This window comes from Crotalus tigris, unplaced genomic scaffold (assembly GCF_016545835.1).
Source record: "Crotalus tigris isolate CLP2741 ecotype Arizona unplaced genomic scaffold, ASM1654583v1 scf7180000019068.10715455, whole genome shotgun sequence".
Taxonomy (NCBI): Eukaryota; Metazoa; Chordata; class Lepidosauria; order Squamata; family Viperidae; genus Crotalus; species Crotalus tigris.
The window spans coordinates 2,641,131-2,662,769 of NW_024097358.1; the positions used below are offsets into that span (position 1 = coordinate 2,641,131).

At 45.2% G+C, this 21,639-nt stretch overlaps 1 protein-coding gene across 6 annotated transcripts in view; it reads right to left on the bottom strand.

Annotated features, from left to right (window-relative positions):
* The window catches only part of DET1 (DET1 partner of COP1 E3 ubiquitin ligase), a 29,232-nt gene that overhangs the window by 2,190 nt on the left and 5,403 nt on the right, over positions 1 to 21,639 (bottom strand). The window contains exons 3-6 of one of the 6 annotated variants that reach the window (XR_005558607.1): positions 20,280 to 20,470; positions 19,166 to 19,357; positions 5,857 to 5,951; positions 2,375 to 2,391 (exon numbers count right to left, since the gene is read on the bottom strand). Coding sequence is in view for 3 of the 6 variants with exons in the window: in XM_039358914.1 (XP_039214848.1) it covers positions 15,224 to 15,413; positions 19,166 to 19,357; positions 20,280 to 20,470 (573 nt within the window). In the remaining 3 variants the exon portion in view is untranslated. Of the gene's footprint in view, positions 1 to 2,374; positions 2,392 to 4,855; positions 5,952 to 13,189; positions 13,967 to 14,933; positions 15,414 to 19,165; positions 19,358 to 20,279; positions 20,471 to 21,639 lie in introns of those variants that run through there. The other 5 variants (XR_005558606.1, XR_005558605.1, XM_039358916.1 and 2 more) reach the window with 5 other exon arrangements.

A 21,639-nucleotide genomic window follows, 5' to 3' on the forward strand; every position in this document is an offset into this window, starting at 1 on the left:
GGTCTTTTTCCAGTTTGTTGTTGTTAGTTGCGAAGTCGTGTCCGACCCATCGCGACCCCATGGACAACGTTCCTCCAGGCCTTCCTGTCTTCTACCATCTTCTGGAGTCCATTTAAGCTCAGGCCTACTGCTTCGGTGACTCCATCCAGCCACCTCCTTCTCTGTCGTCCCCTTCTTCTCTTGCCCTCCATCTTTCCCAGCATCAGGCTCTTCTCCAGTGAGTCCTTCCTTCTCATTAGGTGGCCAAAGTATTTGAGTTTCAACTTCAGGATCTGGCCTTCTAAAGAGCAGTCAGGGTTGATCTCTTCTTGGGCTGACCAGTTGGATCGCCTTGCAGTCCAGGGGACTCACAGGAGTCTTCTCTAGCACCATAGTTCAAAGGCCTCCATTCTCTGGCCCTCAACCTTTCTTATGGTCCAACTTTCACAGCCATACCTTGCAACTGGGAAAAGCATGGCCTTGACTATACACACTTTTGTTGGCAGGGTGATGTTGCAAAGGGTCAGTTGGAAACTCCTTTCCACCACCTACAAAATTCCCCACTCTGCCATTTGGGAATCCAACTCCATGTCTCTTATATGAAGAGTTAACAGATCTACTTCCCCGGGTGGGAATATTTATTGCTCATTAGCAAGTACAGAGATTTCATCTCTACTAGAATTTCTCCACTAGTCAGTCAGGAAAAAGCAGGGACTCCAGAGCAGTTCAGTAGGAAGAACGAAAAACGGTTGTCAGCAAGCCAACATTAATGAATATCTTTTATTCCGGACCTTATAACTCAGCGCTTCCCAAATCTCAGTAAAGTATCCAAAATTGGGCAAAAGTATATATTTTTGTTCTTTGACAAATGAAACCCATTACCCAATCAAAGCAGGGTCGTTTAAATTCACTTAAAGATTGTCAGCTGTACTAAAATATACTCCCAAATCTCCTGCAACCTTTTTTTAAGCTGAAAATTTATGGAACTACCGACAGCCGTTTGTTGATATTACATTGAAATCATTCAGTGATAATAAAGACAATTCTCAAGTTTGTTCAGCGACGATTTGAAATTACAACAGCCCTGAAGGAAGAGACTTAACTGGTTCTTGAATTTCAGTAAGATTTTCTGGTTAGTGGTTTTGGGTAATTAAGGGAAAAGGTTGGTGAGCATTGTTCTAGCCCGGGGGTCTTCAGACTTGGCCCTTTTATGACTGGCAGGCTGGCTGAGGAATTCTGGGAGTTGACGTCCACAAGTCATAAAAAGGGCCAAGTTTGAAGACCCCTGTTCTAGCCAATTTATTCCGGCAGTTTCTTACAATCAAAAGAAGTCTATTTTTTTTTTTATGTCTCTGTAGTTTGTTCCAGAGACGGTTTTCACCCTCAGTGGCAAAACTACAGATGGCTGATGACTCGACACAACACATCAGGAATTATTCTGGGGAAGCAGTGATGTGGGGCCTTGAAAGAAAGCAGAGCTCTTTTATCTTGTTCAGCTCACACAACATACAGCTGGGATCCCGAGTGCCTCAACGGAAAGCTGGCAAGAGTCAGCCTCATGATTGCCAAGAATCTCTCTCGCTCTGCTGCCATTTTAGAAAAGTAATGATAGTTCATCTCACACAACACAGGCATAAACTGGCTTGTAGACCCCAAGGAAGCTTGTTCTGCTTTTGCTTAATGCAGAGAGTCTGAACCCAATGGATTGTAGCTCATCCAATAAGCCAGGGCTTTTCAACCAGTGGTACAGGTACCACCTGTGGTACGTTGGCACCTGGCAGGTGGTATGCGACCATCCTAGAAAAGTGGTAGCAGAGGAGAATGAGCTGAACCAATGGCAGCACCACACAAGCCTGCACCTGGAGCTTGGCGCTGATCCTGGTGCTTCTGCTGAGCCCTGAAGAAGCACCAATCAGCTGGAAAGCAGCACTGATCCTGACACTTCTGCTGAGCCCAGAAGAAGCGCCGATCAGCTGGAATGTTGCAGCCTCTCCAGGGTCTTGTGATTTACATTCAGATGCTTGGCAACTGATTCATATTTATGACGGTCACAGTGTCCCAGGGTCATGTGAAGTGACCAAAATCTGCTGCAATCACCCAGCAGATGGGGGAATAAAAGCCAAACACCCCCCACCCCACCCCCGCTGCCAATCCTCAACAGAAATGCTCACAACAGTGAAAACCTCAGACAGGAGGAAGAGCACGGCCGGGTGGGCAGGCAGGTGTCTTGCTCGGCTGTGGCTTGGGGGGCACTTTTTTCAGTGCCATTGTAACTTCTAAGAGTCACTAAGCGAACTGTTGTAAGTTGAGGACTACCTGTACTTTATCACTTTTTTCTTTTTTTCTTTTTTTTGGTCATCAAGTTTTTGACACCTTGCTAGGCGACTGGTGGTCCTCGGATATTGCCATATCCTAAAAGTGGTAAAATGGGTGAAAAGGTTGAAAAGCCCTGCAATAAGCCACAATTTAAACAAGCCGTAGCCAGGTGAGGTGCACGGGCTGTGTTTCCCTTGGGAAGCTGATCCAAGATAGTAACTCTGCCGCTTCAGAAGAGTAACTAGCTGTTGGCTTTTCTCCTGCAAACCCAACGAGCAGCATTGGAACATCCCCAAATTTCTGCTCCAAAGGAGCCGCAACCTGGGACGGCAAGTCAATCATAAACAGCCTGCATCCCCAAAATGTTACCACTTCCCAGGCTGGCAGGGTCAAGCGTCAACTGCTGAGAAGGTTGGCAAATTAGGCCAGCCATCCCGGAAAGAACCAAGAACGAGACGCTTGAAGTTAGCAAGCATGCTTTGTCCTTAGCCAGGAGCACTAACAGACCGTACCGTACGTTGTTCCTTTTGGTCCAGTTGTCAGAACTAAAAGAGTGTGCCATGTCTGCCTTCCTCTCTCCCTCCCTTTGATTCCATTATTCCCCTTTCGGAAGGGGCTGGGGGCTCCTCTGGTTTCTAATGTTGTAATCAACTCTGCTCTTCTTTAAAAGAAAAGGGCACCATAGCAACCAGACAGCTTTCCTCTTTTTTTATTTTTTAACTCCTTCCTGGCTCGGTTATGTAATAAAGCGGGATTCTTGTTTCTTTCTCCCTTCGCCCCCCCCCCCAAAAAAACCCCCCAGCTTTTGCTTCCAATGCTTTTAGATATTCAAACCGTTTTCCCAAACGAGATTTGGATAAATGTTTCCCTCTCTAAGCGAAGGGAGCAAATCAGGCCTAGGATGGCGCGCCAGGGACCGTGGACTACTAAGGCGCCTTCCGAAAGCCTGTACAGTGGGAGACGGCCAGCTAGAGGCGGGAACGCACCCTTGCACGTACACACACAATTACAGTGATTATTCCGCTAACAATTTGAAATGCACAGTGTGTGGGAAGGCTGGTTAGAGTTCCATTTACCTCTCACAATAAGGGAAACGGGGAATAATTTTGCAGTGGAGTTAAATTGTCGCAGGTATCATAGCCCTTCAGTTTTTAATTTACAGGGTGTTTTTTAAAAAGCGTGTGAGATTAATCATCTTGATGGGATGTAGGCTTTTTTTTTCCCCCACCCTTCCCGCTGCAAATTTTTAGTTGCATTTTGCTAAGCACCGCTATCAAAAGCAATGGCAGCTTCTCCCTTTATTTTGTGAAACAACGGCCGTCGCCAAGGGTGGACAACGTTATGGAAAGAAACATGGAACCTAGAAGATAAACAGTTCTCTGCTTTCAAGATCGTTGGTGTATCTCACTCATACAATCATAAAATGATAAGGCTGGAAGGGACCTTGGAGGTCTTATATTCCAACCCCCTGCAAGGTAGGAGTCCTATCAGAGAACTGCCCATTGTTTTCTTGAAAACTTCCAGCAATGGGGGCACCCACAACTCGGAATCAAATTGTTCCACTGATCAACTGTACTCGTTAGGAAATTCCTCCTAAGCATTTGATGTGATAAAGCAGGGGTCTTCAAACTTGGCCCTTTTATGACTTGTGGACTTCAACTCCCAGAATTCCTCAGCCAGGCACGCGTGCCTGGCTGAGGAATTCTGGGAGTTAAAGTCCACAAGTCATAAAAGGGCCAAGTTTGAAGACCCCTGTAATAAAGCATATGACTGGAGTTTAGGAGCTGATGCCTTATGGTAGGTGATGTTAATTTCACTTCTGATGCCAATAATGTCCATGTAGGTTAAAGCAACTATTCTGAGTTCTTGGTGTCCTTGGAAAGACCCATGGAAGTAGCCCTAGCTGTATGAGGAATTCACCCTGCCCAGCCTATACTGCGGTTTTTCTATGTATTCATATCATATTCAGAATTAGGGGGAATTGATTTAGACATTGGTGTGTGTACTTCTTTCATCCTTTAACACATCTATGGTGAGAGCTGAACTATGGATCATTAAACAGCTAAGCATCATAGATTGTAAGAGCATTGCTGGATTAGAATACGATAGAGCTGGAAGGGACCTTGAAGGTCTTCTAGTCCAGCCCCCTGCTCATGCAGGTGATTGTCACCTCAGACAGGTGATTGTCTAGTCTCTTCTTTAAAATCTCCAGTGATGGAGCACCCATTATTTCTGGGGGTAAGCTGTTCCACTGGTTAATTGTCCTCACTGTCAGGAAGTTTTCCTTTAATTCCAGGTTGCTTCTCTCCAAGTTTTAAGAGGTGCTTGACCTATAGATAGTATATTTTATTTGTTTGTTTGTTTAGCTTGCTTGCTTAATTACTTATTTATATTTCCCATTTCTAAAGGCCCATCTCCTAGGTCTCCTGTTTCAAATCCACACCATTCGAATAAAATCTATATAGCTGTAAAATTAGTCTAGAAAAACTGACTTGCTACTACAAGGAGCACGATTCCTCTTCTCTTTCCCCCCCCCCCCGCCCCCATCCCACTGGCACAATCTGGTCTCGGTGTTTTTCTGGATCTATGTTGGTTTTGCACTTGAAATTCACCTAGCCTGGAAGCAGTAGCTTTTTATTTTGCCAGTTGCCCATTAGGTCACGGAAAGGGAACATCTCGACATGTTTGTTTCTTTGCTCAATCCTGCAGTTCAGCATAACCTTTAGAAGGATTTGCAAACAAACTCCCATCAGTCTAAACAACACAGAGAGAGACACACACACACCATTCAAAGCAGAATAAACGCTGGACATGTGGCTAATGAAGGGCAAAGGAGAGTTCCAACAACTTACTTTCACATTTGAGCAAAGAAAGGCTAAGATAGACTGGCGTGTGAATTGGTTAAGCTCTGGTTAGCTCAGCTATTAGGTGAGATCAAAGGCTGCCCCCTTTCCCACACGCCATCCAACTCAGATACCTCCACTATATTCTACATAAGGAACATGAAAGGATGTTTCCCAGTTTCTTTTTTCCACCAGCGATTGATAATTAGCAGAATAGTGTGTCGGTGCCTACCCCAAAAATGAAAACAAAAAGTAGAAATTGGGGCTAAGTCTTAAAGATGAGCAGTACGTTCTTCACCAGCTTGCAAATGTAACTTCCAGATTCTGTTTCTTCAGTCTAAGGGCTTGTTGATTCTTTCTTCTGGCACACTGAACAGCAGTGTCATTTCCCTGAACTAACTAACTAGCCTCGTAGCCATATTCTCACAACGTGCGAGTCTAAAATGGGATCCGGCTAGTTTGTGACTCAGGGTGTTCTACAGACCCGAGCAATTGAATTAGTTCAGTAAACCGTAGTTAACCGTGTCCTGCAAACACAATCAGTCAAGCATTGCACGGAGGATTACACATAGGGCCACCTGTTAGCGTTTGCCGATTAAACTGTGGTTGAAAAACAGGAGAATGGAAAAATACAATAAAACTTAACAACTGAGCCTGCTCCCTATTACAGGGCTTGGCTTAAGTCAGAGACCTGGAAGCTTAAAGGAATCAACCTTACTTGTGAAGTGCAAACTGGAAAACATCGGTGTTTTGTATGCTCAAATGTTCATGGCTTAGCTCCGAGTTCGTTGCAGGCTCTGTAGTGGCAGGTCTCTGGATAAAGAGAAAACATAATATAGAATATAATAGAACAGAATCTGGAAGGGACCTTGGAGGTCTTCTAGTCCAGCCTCCTGCACGAGCAGGAGAACCTATACCATCTCAGACAAGTGACTCTCTAGCTAGCCTCTTCTTACAAAAATCTCCAGTGATGGAGCGCCCACAATTTCTGGAGGCAAGCTGTTCCACTGGTTAATTGTCCTCACTGTAAGGAACTGTCTCCTTAATTCCAGGTTGCTTCTCTCTTTGGTCAGTTTCCAACCATTGTTTCTTGTCCTGCCCTCTGGTGCTTTGGAGAATGACGTGACCCCCTCTTCTTTGTTGCAGCCCCTCAAATACTGAAATACTGCTTTCATGTCTCCCCTATTTCTTCTTTTCTTTAGACTAACCAAACCCAAGTCCCGCAGCCGTTCTTCATACATTTTAGTCTCCAGACTTTTAATCCTCTTAGTTGCTCTTCTCTGATTTTTTTTCCAAACTGTCAACCTCTTTTTTGTGATATGGTGACCAACATTGGCTGGAGTATTCCAGGTGTGGTCTTACTAGGGCTTTGTAGAGCGGTACTGATACTTCACGTGATCTTGATTCTATGCCTCTGTTTATACAACCCAGGATTGTGTTGGCTTTTTTGGCTGCTGCTGCACACAGCTGTGTCATAGTCAAGCGATCATCCACTAGGACTCGCAGGTCCCTCTCACAGTTGCTGTTCTTAAGCCGGATCTCGTCCCATCTGTACTTGTGCCTTTGATGGCCGTTTTCCCTTCCCACTGCCCCAAAGTCACCAACTTTCCGGTGCAATTGTCAGGAAGGGCTATTTTTGTCACTCTTTGTAGAATGGGAACTTCCACTCAGCTCAACACAACTCACAGGGTTGCTGTTGTGGGGAAAATAAGAGGAGGAAGCTGCATTAGGCAGCTTCACTGCTACGAGTTATTCCTAAGAAATAATAATGGTGGGATTAAAATAAAACAAATAGAAAACAAATGCCGGAAGCCCCAAATCGATGTTGCTAAGCAAGACATTGGTTAAGTGAGTTTTGTCCCATTTTACGACCTTACACTTGTTCATTTAGTCACATGGCCGTTAAATGAATCTGGCTTTCCCCCATTGACTTTGCTTGTCAGGAAGTCAAAGAAGGGGATCACCTGACCCCGGGACCCTGCGACCGTCAGAAGTACATGCCAGTTGCCAAGCATCTGAATTTTGATCGTGTTACCATGGGGATGCTGCTATGGTCGTAAGTGTGAAAAAAGGTCGTAAGTTGATTTTTGTCAGTGCCGATGTAACTTTGAACGGTCAGAGGGATAGAATCAAGATCACGTGAAGTGTTGACACCACTTTACAAGGCCTTGGTAATGCCACACTTGGAATACGGCGCCCAGTTTTGGTCACTATACAAAAAAGAAGCTGAGACTCTAGAAAGAGTGCAGAGAAGAGCAACAAAGACGATCAGGGGACTGGAGGCTCAAACATATAAGGAACGGTTGCTGGAATTGGGAATGTCTAGTTTAACGAAGAGAAGGACGAGGGGGGACACGATAGCAGTGTTCCAGTATCTCAGGGGCTGCCCCAAAGAAGAGGGAGTCAAGCTATTTCCCAAAGCACCTGAAGGCAGGACAAGAAGCAACGGGTGGAAACTAATCAAGGAGAGAAGCAACCTAGAACAAAGGAGAAACTTCCTGACAGAACAATTAACCAGTGGAACAACCTGCCTCCAGAAGCAGTGAAGGCTCCAACACTAGAAGTCTTTAAGAAGAGACTGGACAGCCATTTGTCTGAAATGGTGTAGTGTTTCCTGCCCAAGCAGGTGGGTTGGACTAGAAGACCTCCAAGGTCTTTCAACATTATTATTATTATTATTATTAGTAGTAGTAGTAGTAGTAGTAGTAGTAGTAGTAGTAGTAGTAAATGAAATGTTAAGTCGAGGACTATCCAGCAGTCATTGGGAGAAAGCTTATATACAATCGCTAACTGTCTGCATCCGGCATCTAGATCGCGTCATCGGTCCCAGCTGATCGTGCTGTGTTCTAAGTGTATCTCTTGCGTCAGCGTGTGGTTCTTTCCTATCCCCTCTCCGCACTCCACTACACACAACTCCATCGTTAACTCTGTTAACGATGTGGGAGGATGGAAATAACTACCACCTGAAAGGGAGGTGAAAGGACCCTACTCAGCCCCAGAGTTAACGATGGAGTTGTGCATAGTGGAGTACGGAGAGGGGATAGAAAAGAACCACTCGCTGACGCAAGAGATACACTTAGAACACAGCATGATCAGCTGGGACCGGTGACGCGATCTAGAAGCCGGATGCAGGCAGTTAGCGATCGTATATAAGCTTTCTCCCAATGACCGCTTTTAACCCTGACGATGTCGGGAGTGCCCGACGAAAGCTAGGTTTATTAAATATTTTTCTATTTATCCTCTTGGTGATCGTTATTTATTTGCTTTACAATATGAATATACCCAGGAGTCGAATTTTTACCCACATTTCTAACCCTATATATATGTATGTATGTATGTATGTATGTATATATATATACCTTATATGTATATATATATATAAGGAACTGGAGGTAAAGCATATAAGCATATATATAAACTTGTAAGGTGAACCTCAGAGCCGGGCTGTGTTATTCTTCACTATTAAACAAACGAAGCCTCTGCCTTCGTCTCCCAGATACGTATTGCAAAACACCTCCCTACTTTGGATAATTCGGAACAAGGACAGAAGGTAGGCAGATGTTTGCCATTTCTCTCTGGAAAAAGAAACCATTGTGTCCAAGGTACAGATAAGCCCCTCGTCCATGATCTCATCAACCTCCGAAGCTGTTCTCAAGACTTTCCTCATTTAAATGTTTTTTTCCAATTAACTTGGATTGCAGGAAGCGTATATGTTTTGCCATCTACCGCATCCTTCAGGAGCTTCCTATTTGCCAAGCGTAATTATCAGCAAAATCCCTCTCTTAAATTTGGCAGAGGGTTGGGGTGGGGAGCCCCATTAAGTTACACATCAGAACCAAGAAATCAATTATTTGGTGATCTAATTGCTCTTGCCCGGAGATCTTGAGAGTTAATTAATTCAAAGGTGCACGATCTGAAATCCTGAGGCTGGATACACTCAGATCAAAATTATATATAGCTCCAGCTCTTGGAACTTCTCCAATCGTTGTCACTAGGATGTTGTTGGGTTTTTTTTATGTGATAAAAGAGGAAAACTACTGGATACCTGGGAAATAAACATATCAGCTGCGTTTGGCTTAGTTTAATTTAAATTTAAATCAATTTGCCCTCCCCCCCTAGTGTTTGGGGAGCAACCACTGCCTATCGTTCAAGAATTAAAGGTGGTCCTTAGCTTCAAAGCAGTCACACACCTTCGGATTAAACAAAGGGACAGTACAATTTTGGGCTTTCACTTGGAGTAGATCACCAGGTTTGCCACTTAGTAAGAGCTTTGCAGCACTATCCAACCATGTTTTGAGACTAGAGGAACCACTTTTCATTAATCGTAGCAAATGAGGCTGTTGCAGATCGTTAGACCTGTATTTGAAAGGTCTGCAGTTGGTTAGTGGCTAGTTTTAAAATGCAGAATGTACAGGATGTAGTCCGTGCAGTTCCAAGCTTGGCTATAGTCATGGTCACAGACCTTGTTTAACCAGGTCAGGTAGAGCAGAGATCCCCAACCTTTTGGGCACCAGGGACCGGTTCCGTGGAGAAAAATTTTCTGCGGACCGGAGGGTGCCTGCTTTTGTGTGCTGCCTGCATCCCACAGATGGGGCTTTGCTTGTTTGTGCGGACCAGTTGCTGGCATGCCACGGCCTGGTGCCAGTCCACGGACCGGAGGTTGGGGACCCCTGAAGTAGAGTACAGATAGTCCTTGGCTGTCAACAGCTTGCTTAGTGACCGTTCGAAATTATAACAGCACTGAAAAAAGGTGACTTATCGCCATTTTTCACACTTACGACCACTGCAGCATCCCCTGGGTCACGTGATTTACATTCGGATGCTTGACCACTGACTCACATTTATGAGGGTTACAGTGTCATACGGGGGTCACATGATCCCTTTTGATGACCTTCTGACGAGCACAGTCCATGGGGAAGCCAGATTCACTTAACCCCCATGTGACTAACTTAACAACTGCAGTGATTGGCTTAACCAACGTGGCAAGAAAAGTCCTAAAATGGGGCAAAACTCACTAAACAAATTTCTCACTTAGCAACGTGGCTTTTGCACTCAAATGTGAGTGAGGATTGAGGACTGCCTGCACCTGGCTGTTGTTTTCATACAGGCTAAGCCTGGTTAAACCTGGTTAGGTTTTTGTAGTCTGTCTGGTGGACCTAATCTAAGATCGTTCGTTTATTATTTTTTATTTAGCGTAGGGCGGAAAGGGCTAGGGAGTCTCCGATGTTTACCCACGGTGGACGTTCCGGCAGCTGACAATCACCAGCCCCTTTCTTCTTGGTTAGTTTACGATTGAATATAATGGGCAAAGCCATTCAATGAATTCGGTCAACAACTAGATTTAAGCACGTTTGGGGAACACAGTGAGGATGTGTACCAGAAATGTGCCTTTTTTTTTTTCAGACAAAGAGAATAGACCAGTAACCTTGACTGTGTTGTTGTTTTGTTTTCGCTTTACAGTTACCAACATCACCAACACCTCACTTCTTCCGTCTGGACAGCGGATTTGGCAGGGCTTTCTCTTCCCGTTGCCATGGATACTCAATTGTCAAGAGCTCCACGCCAGCATCGGCATGAGTAAAGAAACCACAGTCTTCCTTGATCCTCTCCCAGGGCACTTTCTAAAAGCAACTTATTTTCCGAGTTGCCATCTCAATGGGAGGCAGGACCGTTGTTCAGATAGGCCCCTGCCAGCTTTGCCTCTTCTTAATTGATCTTCTGAGTCAGTTTGAGGGTTTTGCAGGTGCTCCCAAGTCACCTTGACTCAGTCCAGGCCTTCTTCGACTTGTGCCGGCTCAATTCACTTCTGCGGTTGGTGTTTGGAAAAATCAACTGGAGATTTAAATGGACAGTCACTAGTATGGACAGCAAGAACTTGTCTAAATGTTCTTTACTACCAGCTGAAAGACCTGGGATGAACAAAACTTCATAGCTCTCTAGTCTTGGCAGAAAACTCTCAGAGATGATTTGAGTAGAAACTTCATCACTGACAAGAATAAAACCTCCAACACAATAGTTAATTACCCGTAGCAGAAGGAAACCGGAGTTTATATAATTATGCTTGGCTTGGCTTTGTGTTTTCCTGATGTTCCAGACTAACAGACACTTAATATCTAATTATCTATAACCCTTGAAAGCAGCTGGAATATGTTTTTACTAAGGGTCTCTCTCCATCCTAGAAATTGTAGGTTCCAGACGGACCAGTTCCAACCTTCCACCTATAAAGATTTTCATGTAAGCAGGTCCGTTGCTTAATGACAGCAGGCTCAAGAGACAAATTGCACATCTGAATGAACTATTCCAGGTCCTATCAGCATCAGGTTTTAGAACCTGCTTACATTATCTGCTGTGTTTACTGCGTCTACTGGCGTTCCTCTTCCTTATCACTGCTCCTTGCAAATTCAAGATCAACAGACACAACAGTGAAGCCTCAGAGTTCATTGTCAACAAAGGCGATTATAGGCAATTTTCAGCGAGGGCTTAACAGGCTTATGGAGGAGAGGGCTACCTGACTTGAAAGCTGTATCTTTAATCCCAGGAAGGCAGTGTGGAAAGACAGTAGAAGAGGGAGGTCCGTTTTTCTACAAAGTTGTAAGCCTTCAGCCAACAAGAGTGAACAGTTCACTAGACTAGACTAAAAGAGATTTGAGTAGCTTGTACTTCAGCACGTTGTAGGAACCCATTACCTTCCATGTTGTGTGAATCAGGTCCTCATAGAAAGCCACAAGTTTGTTTCATCATCACGTTAGGGGAAGAGGTATATTTTGTTAAGCGAAATTTATTATTCTCTTTTGTACACGCAGCCAGTGTCGTGGCTCTTTCGCAAACCCCGATCACAGCAACGGGGAAAGGACTGGGTTGGAATACAATTATGGTTGTTAAGATGAGGGCTATCTGTACTTTGCATTTACGCTGCTGTTTAAATCACCAGGTCAGCATGCACTAAGGGCTGCCTTCAGAATTCTTCATCCACGTCCCCTTCCTTGGATTATAGTGCGACAGCAATAGAACAAATCCAAAATTCACTACATCGAAAGATCCTTGGTGCTCTTAGCTTGGTGGTGTTCTTGCAGATGTTTCATTAGCAAATTAGGTAGCATAATCAGCGAGGGGTCCTTGGTGCTCTCTGAGCTTGCTTGTTTTCTTGCAGATGTTTCCTTACCCAACTAGGTAACATCACCAGTGCTAGACGGGAGTGGGGTTTGTTGGGAGGAGGAGAAGGAGAAGGAGAAGGAGGAGGGGGGAGATAGAGGAAAAGAATAACTATGGGGTCCTTGGTGCTCTCTGAGCTTGCTTGTTTTCTTGCAGACGTTTCCTCACCCAACTAGGTAACATCATCAGTGCTAGACAGGAGTGGGACTTGAAGAATGGAGGAGGAGGAAGAGGAAAGGGAGGATTGTGAGGTCCTGGTTGCTCTCTGAGCTTGCTTGTTTTCTTCCAGACGTTTCATTACCCAGACTAAGTAGCATCCTCGGTGGCCACCCCTCATTTCAACCCTGAGCTACAAATATTCTCCTTTATTGGTAACCTAATCAGTGCACGGATGATGTTACCAAGTTGGGTAATGGGCAAGAAAACCAACAAGCTCAGAGAGCACCAAGGACCCCACGGTTCAACCCTGTATCAATTCATTGTGCCTACAAAATGAATGAAGTTCCTTCTTAAAAAAAGAAAAGAAAAAAGAGCAGACCTCAAGAGACACCCTCCCCTGAGTTTTTTATGACAAACATGTGAAGCTGGAAATATTTGGAGGCTGGTTTTGATCAGCAAGCCAGCGTGTGGAGAGGAGATATAAGCAACTCCCTCTTAATAATACCACTTAAAAATCAAAACCAATTCAAGCACATTTTAAAGAGAAATCTCCCAGAACATCTATCTCTTTAGGGGACCATAAGCTCCAGTTTTGAACAGCGGGTTTTGTTCACCTCATGCCTTTTCCAAAAGCAGTTGTTTGGGCTTCTTAGAAAGATAGCATTCCACCTCACTGCTTTAGTCTTTTCAGCTCCAACCAACAGTAAAAACAAAATAATAAATAACACGGAGTCAACCAATGGTGATCGAAGCTGTCATTTGTCTCATTTAATTTCCAATGTACATCTCACGTGAACTCAAATCTTTATCTTTTGTAAAACAGTGACTTATAGGTTGTTCTACAGCTGACTGGGATTCGGCCACTCTTCAGCACACTACAATCTCGTCCAATTTGCAAACCCAAATGCATTTATATTGATTTCCTTTTAGCGCTTCTTCTTCTTTCTTTTTTTTTTAAGCTGCTGCCTTTTGTGTGGAATTAGATAAAGGCAATTATGTCTTATTTAACCCAACGTTAAACCTCGGGAGGTAGCACCTTGCCAACCCCAAGTGATAGCGGGGAAAAAAAAGCCAATAACTAATTAGGGCTTAAATTAAGAGATCCCCAGGAAATTTCAAAGCTGTTCTCAGAACTTGAAGCTGAAGGGGGGGAGAAAAAAATCCTAGAAGAATGAATCATACTGTTGCTAAGAAAGTAATGTAAACATATTTGGGTAGTCCTTGGGAATTACGCTGAAGTCAAAGGAAATCTTTGTATCTTTACAACTATCTGTGGAGAAGCTTAGCATGTGATGTCCATGGGCATCCAACCAGACATCTGTTTTGACTTGCCTTACCAGGTGACTCAACTCACAAGGCAATTTTAAAACTGGGAGCTTAACATTGGTGAAGAAATGTTGGAGTCGACCTGCTTCAGAAGATTTCACGGGAACTTTTCAAGTGCTTGTAAGAGCCAAAAGCTATCAAAGTCCTCCTTGCATGTCATGTCCATCCACCTTTGTCCATTCAACTGTTTCCTTTGAAACGCAGCAAGAGAAAGAAAAGGCACTCAAAGAACTAACCTCTACCTTCGTGTTATTTTTATTTTCCCGAACTTCTGGGTCAAAGACAAAAGCCTATAATTTCGAGCATCTGAAAATGTCCTCACGGGTGTAATTTTTGAAATTCTTGTCTCCTGCTGAGAACTGCCTAGACCAGGGGTAGGCAACCTTGGCTCTTTTGTGTCTCGTGGACTTCAACTCCCAGAATTCCTGAGCCAGCCATGCTGAAGGGAAAGGGAGAGGTTTCCAAGCTGAGCCACGCTGGCTCAGGAATTCTGGGAGTTGAAGTCCATGAGTCATGAAGGGGCCATAGTTCCCCCATGCTGGCTGAAGAATACTGGGAGTTGAATTCTGGGAGTTGAAGTCCAAGGTTGCCTACCCCTGGCCTAGAGAGAGAGTAGCACTGGCACCGAATTTAAGTAAAGAGGAATGTTAAGATACGTACCTAAAACGGGCCCATCCTTCAACCTGGCTGCGAGTCGATTAAAGGCAGAGAAGAGCCCTCTCTGTGGGCACGCGTGCCGTCACCCAGTCCTAGGCCTTCAGCTGGGTTTTATAAAACCTTTTCACTTTAGGCCTCCGGCGCCATGTGCAAAAAAAAAAAAAAAAAGATTCAATCAGTCAATTTCAACTTGCAGGAAAAAAAAGATCTTGCAAAGTTGGAATTGACTGATTGAACTTTTTAGTCCCACCCAGTCTGCCGTTACCACTGCAGCCACGCCCACCCAATTGGCCATGCCCAGCCAATGGGCCACACCCACCCAGCACTCAACGATGCATAAGTGGGTTTTGGGTTGCAGTTTGGGCACTTGGTCTCTACAAGGTTCGCCATCACTGCTCTATTACAAGAGAGGGGAAAATAATAAATGCTTTGCTACCAATGGGTTTCCTGTTGGTTATTCAGCTGAAGCTCCCACCCCACCCCACCCCACTAAAAGGCAGGAGGAGGAACAGACGTAGTAACAAGTCAAGTATCAGAGCAGAGAACTTTAAAAAATAATCTGTTTGGTTTGTGCTGAATGATAGAATGACTAACACCTGAGAAAAAAGAACTCTGAGACGGCTATGGATTCATCAGCACCATCGTTCCCGTGAGATTCAAACATCACAGGGCTGAAACACCATCCCTCCAAAGAGGCTTAGTGTTTTGGTTTCCTTCAGCCTGACTTTGGCTTTGGGGTATCCATGAAAAAAAATAAAATGTCTCTATTCAGTGTCCACAGCGGAGCAAAACTACGTGCAGCTATGCCTCATGTGGAAGTTGACAACGTATTCTGCGTTAGTCCGCTGCACAGAGATAGCAAAGGGTTCAAAAGGGTGGAAGGTAAATGCCACTAGGCGCCGGACAGTATGGTTGATGGGTCGACCCAGAAGTCCCGCTTGGATTTCAAACTTCAGCAGACCAGAATCTCGGGCATAAAATCTGTGAATGGGAAAAGAAAGAGAGAGAGAGAGAAAGAGAGAGAGAGAGAGAGAGAGAGAGAGAGAGAGAGAGAGAGAGAGAAGGGAGGGAAGGCGGGAGAGAGAGAGGGAGGGAAGGAAAGAAAAGAGAGGGAGGGAGGAAGAGAGAGAAAGGGAGGGTGGGAGGGAGGGAGAGTGGGGGAGAGAGATGGAGGGAGGGAGGGAAAGAAAAGAGAGGGGGAGGGAAAGAAAGAGAGGGAGGGAGAGAGGGAAGGAGAAAGAGTGAGGGAGAAAGAGGGAAGGAGGGATGGAGAGAGGGAGGGAAAGAGATAGAGGGAGGGAGAGAGGGAGAGAGAAAGAGTGAGGGAGAAAGAGGGAAGGAGGGAGGGATGGAGAGAGGGAGGGAGGGAAAGAGGGAGAGAGAGAAAGAAAAGAGGGAGGGAGAGAGAGAGAGAGAAAGAAAGAAAGAAAAGAGAGAGAGAGAGAAAGAGAGAAGATGCTGGATGGCCAGTCTTTAGGCACATGGAACTAAATAAACATCAACCTCGTGTAATTCAGTAAGCAAAGAAAGACACCATGCTATTTTGACCAAGGTAAAGACATAAAACAGGGAAGGGGACAAGACCATTCAAACACCTCTATTTAAAAAGTTGCAATTAAAAAAGAAAAAGTTTGCCTTTTTAGCAGACGAGCTGGGGATGGAATTTAAGTACATTACTATCAATTGTTCCTCAGATTCTGCCTTTCCTCTAGCAGCTCCAGGCAGCGTATTTAAAATTCCCTCCCCCGATAAGAGGACTGTGAGCGATGTTGGACTAAGGGAAAAAATAAAGTCAAGTGAAGCAGAGAGAACCTCAAGGCCAAAGGAACTGTCCACTCTCCAGCTCAGTCCTATACAAATCGAGTCTGCGCTTGGAAGCTGTCAAACCTTGGCTTCCGACAGCAAATATTCAGCTAGACCCTTGCAGGAGAGCTCAGCACGAGAAGGACGCCACGAGGAATTGGGTTTTAAAAAAAATACAGCTTCATAAAGCGGAGATAAGAGAGACAGGCTGACCCGTGGTTGCTTCTCTCTTTTTTTTTTTGCAGGTGAGTATTTTCACAGCATCCTCCTCTCTGCTCAAGCCCTTAATGCGCAGGTTCCACACCTCCCCTTCCCTCAAAATATACACACTATTCAGCTGCAGGCAGACAGGGTGGGAAAGAGGGTGCTCTCACGATAAGTATATACCCTCCAGGTTTCATAATGTGGCCTGCTGCATTCATCCATGCACATTCTTTCTAAACAGTCATTATTTATATTCTGCTCCTAAAAGCCTCCGGCTGGCCTGACAAATTCAGAGACAAAAAAAGGGGGGGGGGAAGGAGCAACAAGCTGGCTAGCCTGGCTTTCTAAATGGATCCTTTCTCTCCAGGAAGTGAAGCTGGTAGGAGAATGGGGTGGGGGGACAAAAACAAACACACACACACAAAAAGGGAAGGGGAGCAAACTTCGTTCCATGAGTTTTTCTGCCTCCCATTCTAATTCAGGGCAATTTGCCCTACTCAAGAAAAGTGCCCTGTAATCTCCCAAGATAGGGCTCTGTCTCGTAATTTTTTAAAATCTATTTTTTTTTTTTTTTGAAAAGTGCTCTGCAATCAAGAGGCCATTTGCACTGCCTTGCAGGCAGCAGAAAAAAAAAAATTAAAGATACCGAAATGCAAGACGCCTGCCAATAAGAATGGTAATGGAGAGCACTTCTCCCTGGGGGGCCAATTGTTATAAAAATGGGAACGCTTTACCTGCCGTACTGTTTGGCTTCTAAAACCCTCCTCCCCAAAGGCTTCCCATGACATTTTTCAGGCTACTGAAGTCTTGGCCCTTCAACTGTCAACAGCTCATCCTAATGGCCCAGCTAAGAAATCTCCTGGCCGTGGGTTTAAGGTGGGTGGGGAGCGTGTGCCATCTTCCGTCCAGCCCGGCACGAGAGGTGCTATTTTAGCAGTTGGCGCCCGGCGTAAAAAGGGAAGAAGAACTCAAAACTAAGCCAAGCGTGGCAAAAAGGCAGAAGGCCAACATCCTCGGGGATGGGAGAACTGTGCTGGAACTCAAGCATGTCAATAAAGAAAGGCCTAAAGGAGACCATCCAATTAGCTCATTTGTTGGGTGCCACAAGGGTTGAGAATTGGCATTTGAGCAGTTCATGAGGAACCGACAGAACTGGGAACTAGAACAGGGGTCCCCAACCCCCGGTCCGTGAACCGGTATTGGGCTGCGGCATGCCAGCAACCGGTCCGCACAAACAAGCAAAGCCCCCATCCGTAGGATGCAGGCAGTACACAAAACCAGGCACCCTCCGGTACGTGGAAAAACCTCTCTCCACGCAATCGGTCCCTGGTGCCCCAAAGTTGGGGACCTCTGAACTAGAAGAGGGGGGATAAACTTCCGTCAGGTAGGAAAAACCACAGCGGCAGCTGTTGAAAGCAGATCGGAAGGGAGGAAGACTCTAGACCAGTGGTGGCGAACCTACGGCACAGGTGCCAAAGGAGGCACTCAGAGCCCTCTCTGTGGGCACGCACACTGTCAGCCCAGTCCTAGACCTTCAGCTGGGTTTTATAAAAGATTTTCACTTTAGGCCTCCACCGCTGTGTGCAAAAAAGAAAAAAGGTTCAATCAGTCAATTTCAACTTCTCGCGGGAAAAAAAAGATCTCGCAAAGTTGGAATCGATTTGATTGAACTTTTTAGTCCCACCCAGTCTGTCGTTACCACTGTAGCCACGGCCACCCAATGGGCCACACCCACCCAATGGGCCACACCCACCCGGCACCCAACAATGCATAAGTGGTTTTTGGGTTGCAGTTTGGGCACTCGGTCTCTAAAAGGTTCGCCATCCCTGCTCTAGACTAGGGGTCTCCAACCTTGGCAACGTTAAGACTTGCGGACTTCAACTCCCAGAATTCTTCAGTCAAGCCAAATGTCACGGTTGACTCGCTACGCAGCTTCACTTTCAACCAGACAACTGTAACGGGGGTGGGGGAGTGGGGTGGGAGGGAGGGAAGGCATTGGAATCTATTGTCTTTTCCTTCCTCACCAACCTTCGCTACGGGAGGATGTTTGGATCTGGAAGCTCAAGAAGACCCATCTCACTTTGGCCATTGGTAAACAAATTTGGCAGCCTTTTTTTTTTTGACCAAAGAGCTGAATAAAACCACACTAAATTAAACGTAAGAATACAGGTAGTCCTCGACGTACAGCAGTTTGTTTAGTGACTGTTTGAAGTTACGAGGGCATTGAAAAAAAAAGGCTTCTGCACGATCGTTTTTCACACTTACGGCTGCTGCAGCATCCCCACGGTCACAGGAATCAAAATTCAGACACTTTGGCCACTGACTCATATTTGCGACGGTTGACGTGTCCCGGGCACACGGGATTTCCCCTTTTGCAACTTTCTGACAAGCCGAGTAAAATGGGGAAGCCGGATTCACTTAACCAGCGTGGGACTAACTTAACGACTGCCATGGTTCATTTAACAAGTGTGGCCAGAACCGTCGCAAAATGGGGCAAAACTCACCCGACAAATTCCTCACTTAGCAACATAAATTTGGGGCTCCACTGTGGTCATTTCAGGACTACCTGCAGCCTATGGTGGATCAAGCCAAGCACCCTATTAATTCCCCAATTAATGAGACGTAAACCTTATGATTACCTGTCTCCTATCGAACTGGGAAGCCAACGACGTGCAACGACTTGTTCTTTCTAACGTTAACGATGGAAATCGAGGCATCGTGCGTACCTGATTGGGTGGTCACCACATGTTTTGGGACGTTCCATGACCGAAACCCATTTGTCATCATAGCTGAAGAGAGAGAGGTCAAGGTAAGGGCTGCCACTGTATGATTGTGCGCTGATTGGAAGCTGACCCAAGAGCCGTCGCACAGCCTCTGTGTGTCCCCCGTACTTTGCATTCACAATGGTGTCCTTGAAACTGAAGCAGACAAGGTGAGGGCTATAAAGCTGAAAGAAACAACATGCAAAACACATCTCCTCCCTTCCACCCACCTGGTACTATAAGTTAGCTTTGTGGGGGGAGGAAATCAGACAAATAAGAATCGTGAGTTCAGAAAAGGACTGAAGTTTAACTGTGACAAATCTTTGGTTTCTCTTTGAGAGAAATATGTTAGGGGACTGGAGGCTAAAACATATAAGGAACGGCTGCTGGAATTGGGTATGTCTAGTTTAATGAAGAGAAGGACGAGGGGGGGACATGAGAGCAGTGTTCCAGTATCTCAAGGGCTGCCCCAAAGAGGGAGTCAAGCTATTCTCCAAAGTGCCTGAAGGCAGGACGAGAAGCAACGGGTGGAAACTGATCAAGGAGAGAAGCAACCTGGAACTAAGGAGAAACTTCCTGACAGCTAGAACTATTAACCAGTGCAATGGCTTGCCTTCAGAAGTTGTGAATGCTCCAACAAGTTTTTAAGAAGAGACTGAACAACCATTTGTCTGAAATGGTATAGGGTTTCATGCCTGAACAGGGGGCTGGACTAGATGACCTCCAAGGTCTTTTCCAGCTCTATTCTATTCTATTCTATTCTATTCTATTCTATTCTATTCTATTCTATTCTATTCTATTCTATATCCTATTGCTTATTCTATCCTATCCTACCCTATTATCCTATCCCACTTCAGACCAGCACTTGTCCAATAAAGTAAATAATAAATAAGACTCAGCTACCCAAAGGCTGGGACACCCTTCAGATACATTTACCTGAAGACATGAGGACAGATCCAGTTCATTTGGGGGAAGCTGAACCTGACGTTTAGCTTCAGCCCCTTCCATTTTGCTGGTTTTGTAGAACCCCTCGCGGGGGGCGAGGGGGGGTGGGGTAACAGAAAAGCATGAGGCTCACCGGCGCTGGATCTGCCTGGCAAAATTGTTGCTTGAGGCCGAGCAAGGGAACTGAACGGCCTCGCTGTGGAGAGTGGCGTTACGGAAGAGGTCACAGAAGTTCTCAAAGAGTTCCAGCAGCTCATCGGACGTGTTCTCAAAGACAGCGATCACTTCGGTAGTCACCATATTGTACACCACAAAAAAGGAAGGCTGGAAGGAGGAAGCAGAAATGGAGGCCAGGTGGGTAGAAGAGGCAGCGACCAGGTGCACGAACCAACTCCCAAAACCCCTGCCCCAGCAACCAAAAAGAGATGTTTGTTTTGTGGCTGGGCCCAGGAAGCACCCTGCCAAGGTCACTAATCCCTTGCGTTTGCCATCGTCTGAAAGGAGAGCAAATTTAACTTGGCGATTAACCACTGTCAAATCGTTTTACAAAGCCAGGTGAAATTCCTCCAAGGCTGGCTTTGTTTCTTTCCATCTGGACAGAGCTTGATTTTGCTTTTCTTCGCAGCGAAGAAGATTTAATTTCAGTTCCTGCTGGAAAATGGGTTGTTTTTTTTCCCTTTCATTTTTTTCCCCCCCAGTCAGGTGTGAGCTGGCAGCTGATTATTCCTTCGGTATATGCAGAAAGGTGAGAGTTGTAGGACTTGTTTGGGAAGGGGTTGGGGGGGGCAGTAATTTTCTTCTGCTGTCTTAATATTTCTAACGTGCCGAGATGAGTCATTGAAATGGCATTCTGCGCTCTGCTGCCGCCTGTAAACACTGCGCTGTTTGGGATCGCCTGCTGGTTTGGAATAAAAAGGATGAGTGCCATTAACTATTCCTTTTGAATTACTGGCATTCTTATCTAAGAATGGTGAAAAGGTATGTTTTGATTTTACAGAGTCACCTAAGCAGTGATAAAGAATTTTTTCCTTAGGAAAATAGGTTGCAGACGAAGCCAAAATCTTGATTACATTTCTGCATCTCTAGAGACTTGTAACTTAAGTTTTTGGAACGCTGCCTCTTGAGAATCTTTTTCTTCTTCTTTAAAAGAAGCTATAGTTTACATTGTTGTCAATGTTACACACCTGCTAATAAAACTGTAAGAAAAATTAAGGTTATGTTTCTCCATCGTTTCTTTAAAACTGGGGTTAATCTATCCAGCACCGTTCATTTCCTCCCCGTCCCCCATTTGATTGTCAGGTTCTTTCTGCATTCTTGCAATCATCTTATGAAGCCTTCACGAAGTCCTATCAATCAGGTTTTCTTTCTTTAGAAGACTAAAATGTATTGGTCCTTTGGTGGAGCATTGTTTGCCTTAGTCCCTATAGGCATGGTAAGAAGATCTCCTGGCAAATTACATCTCTTGCTCTATGGGAGATGCATGCCTGTATGCA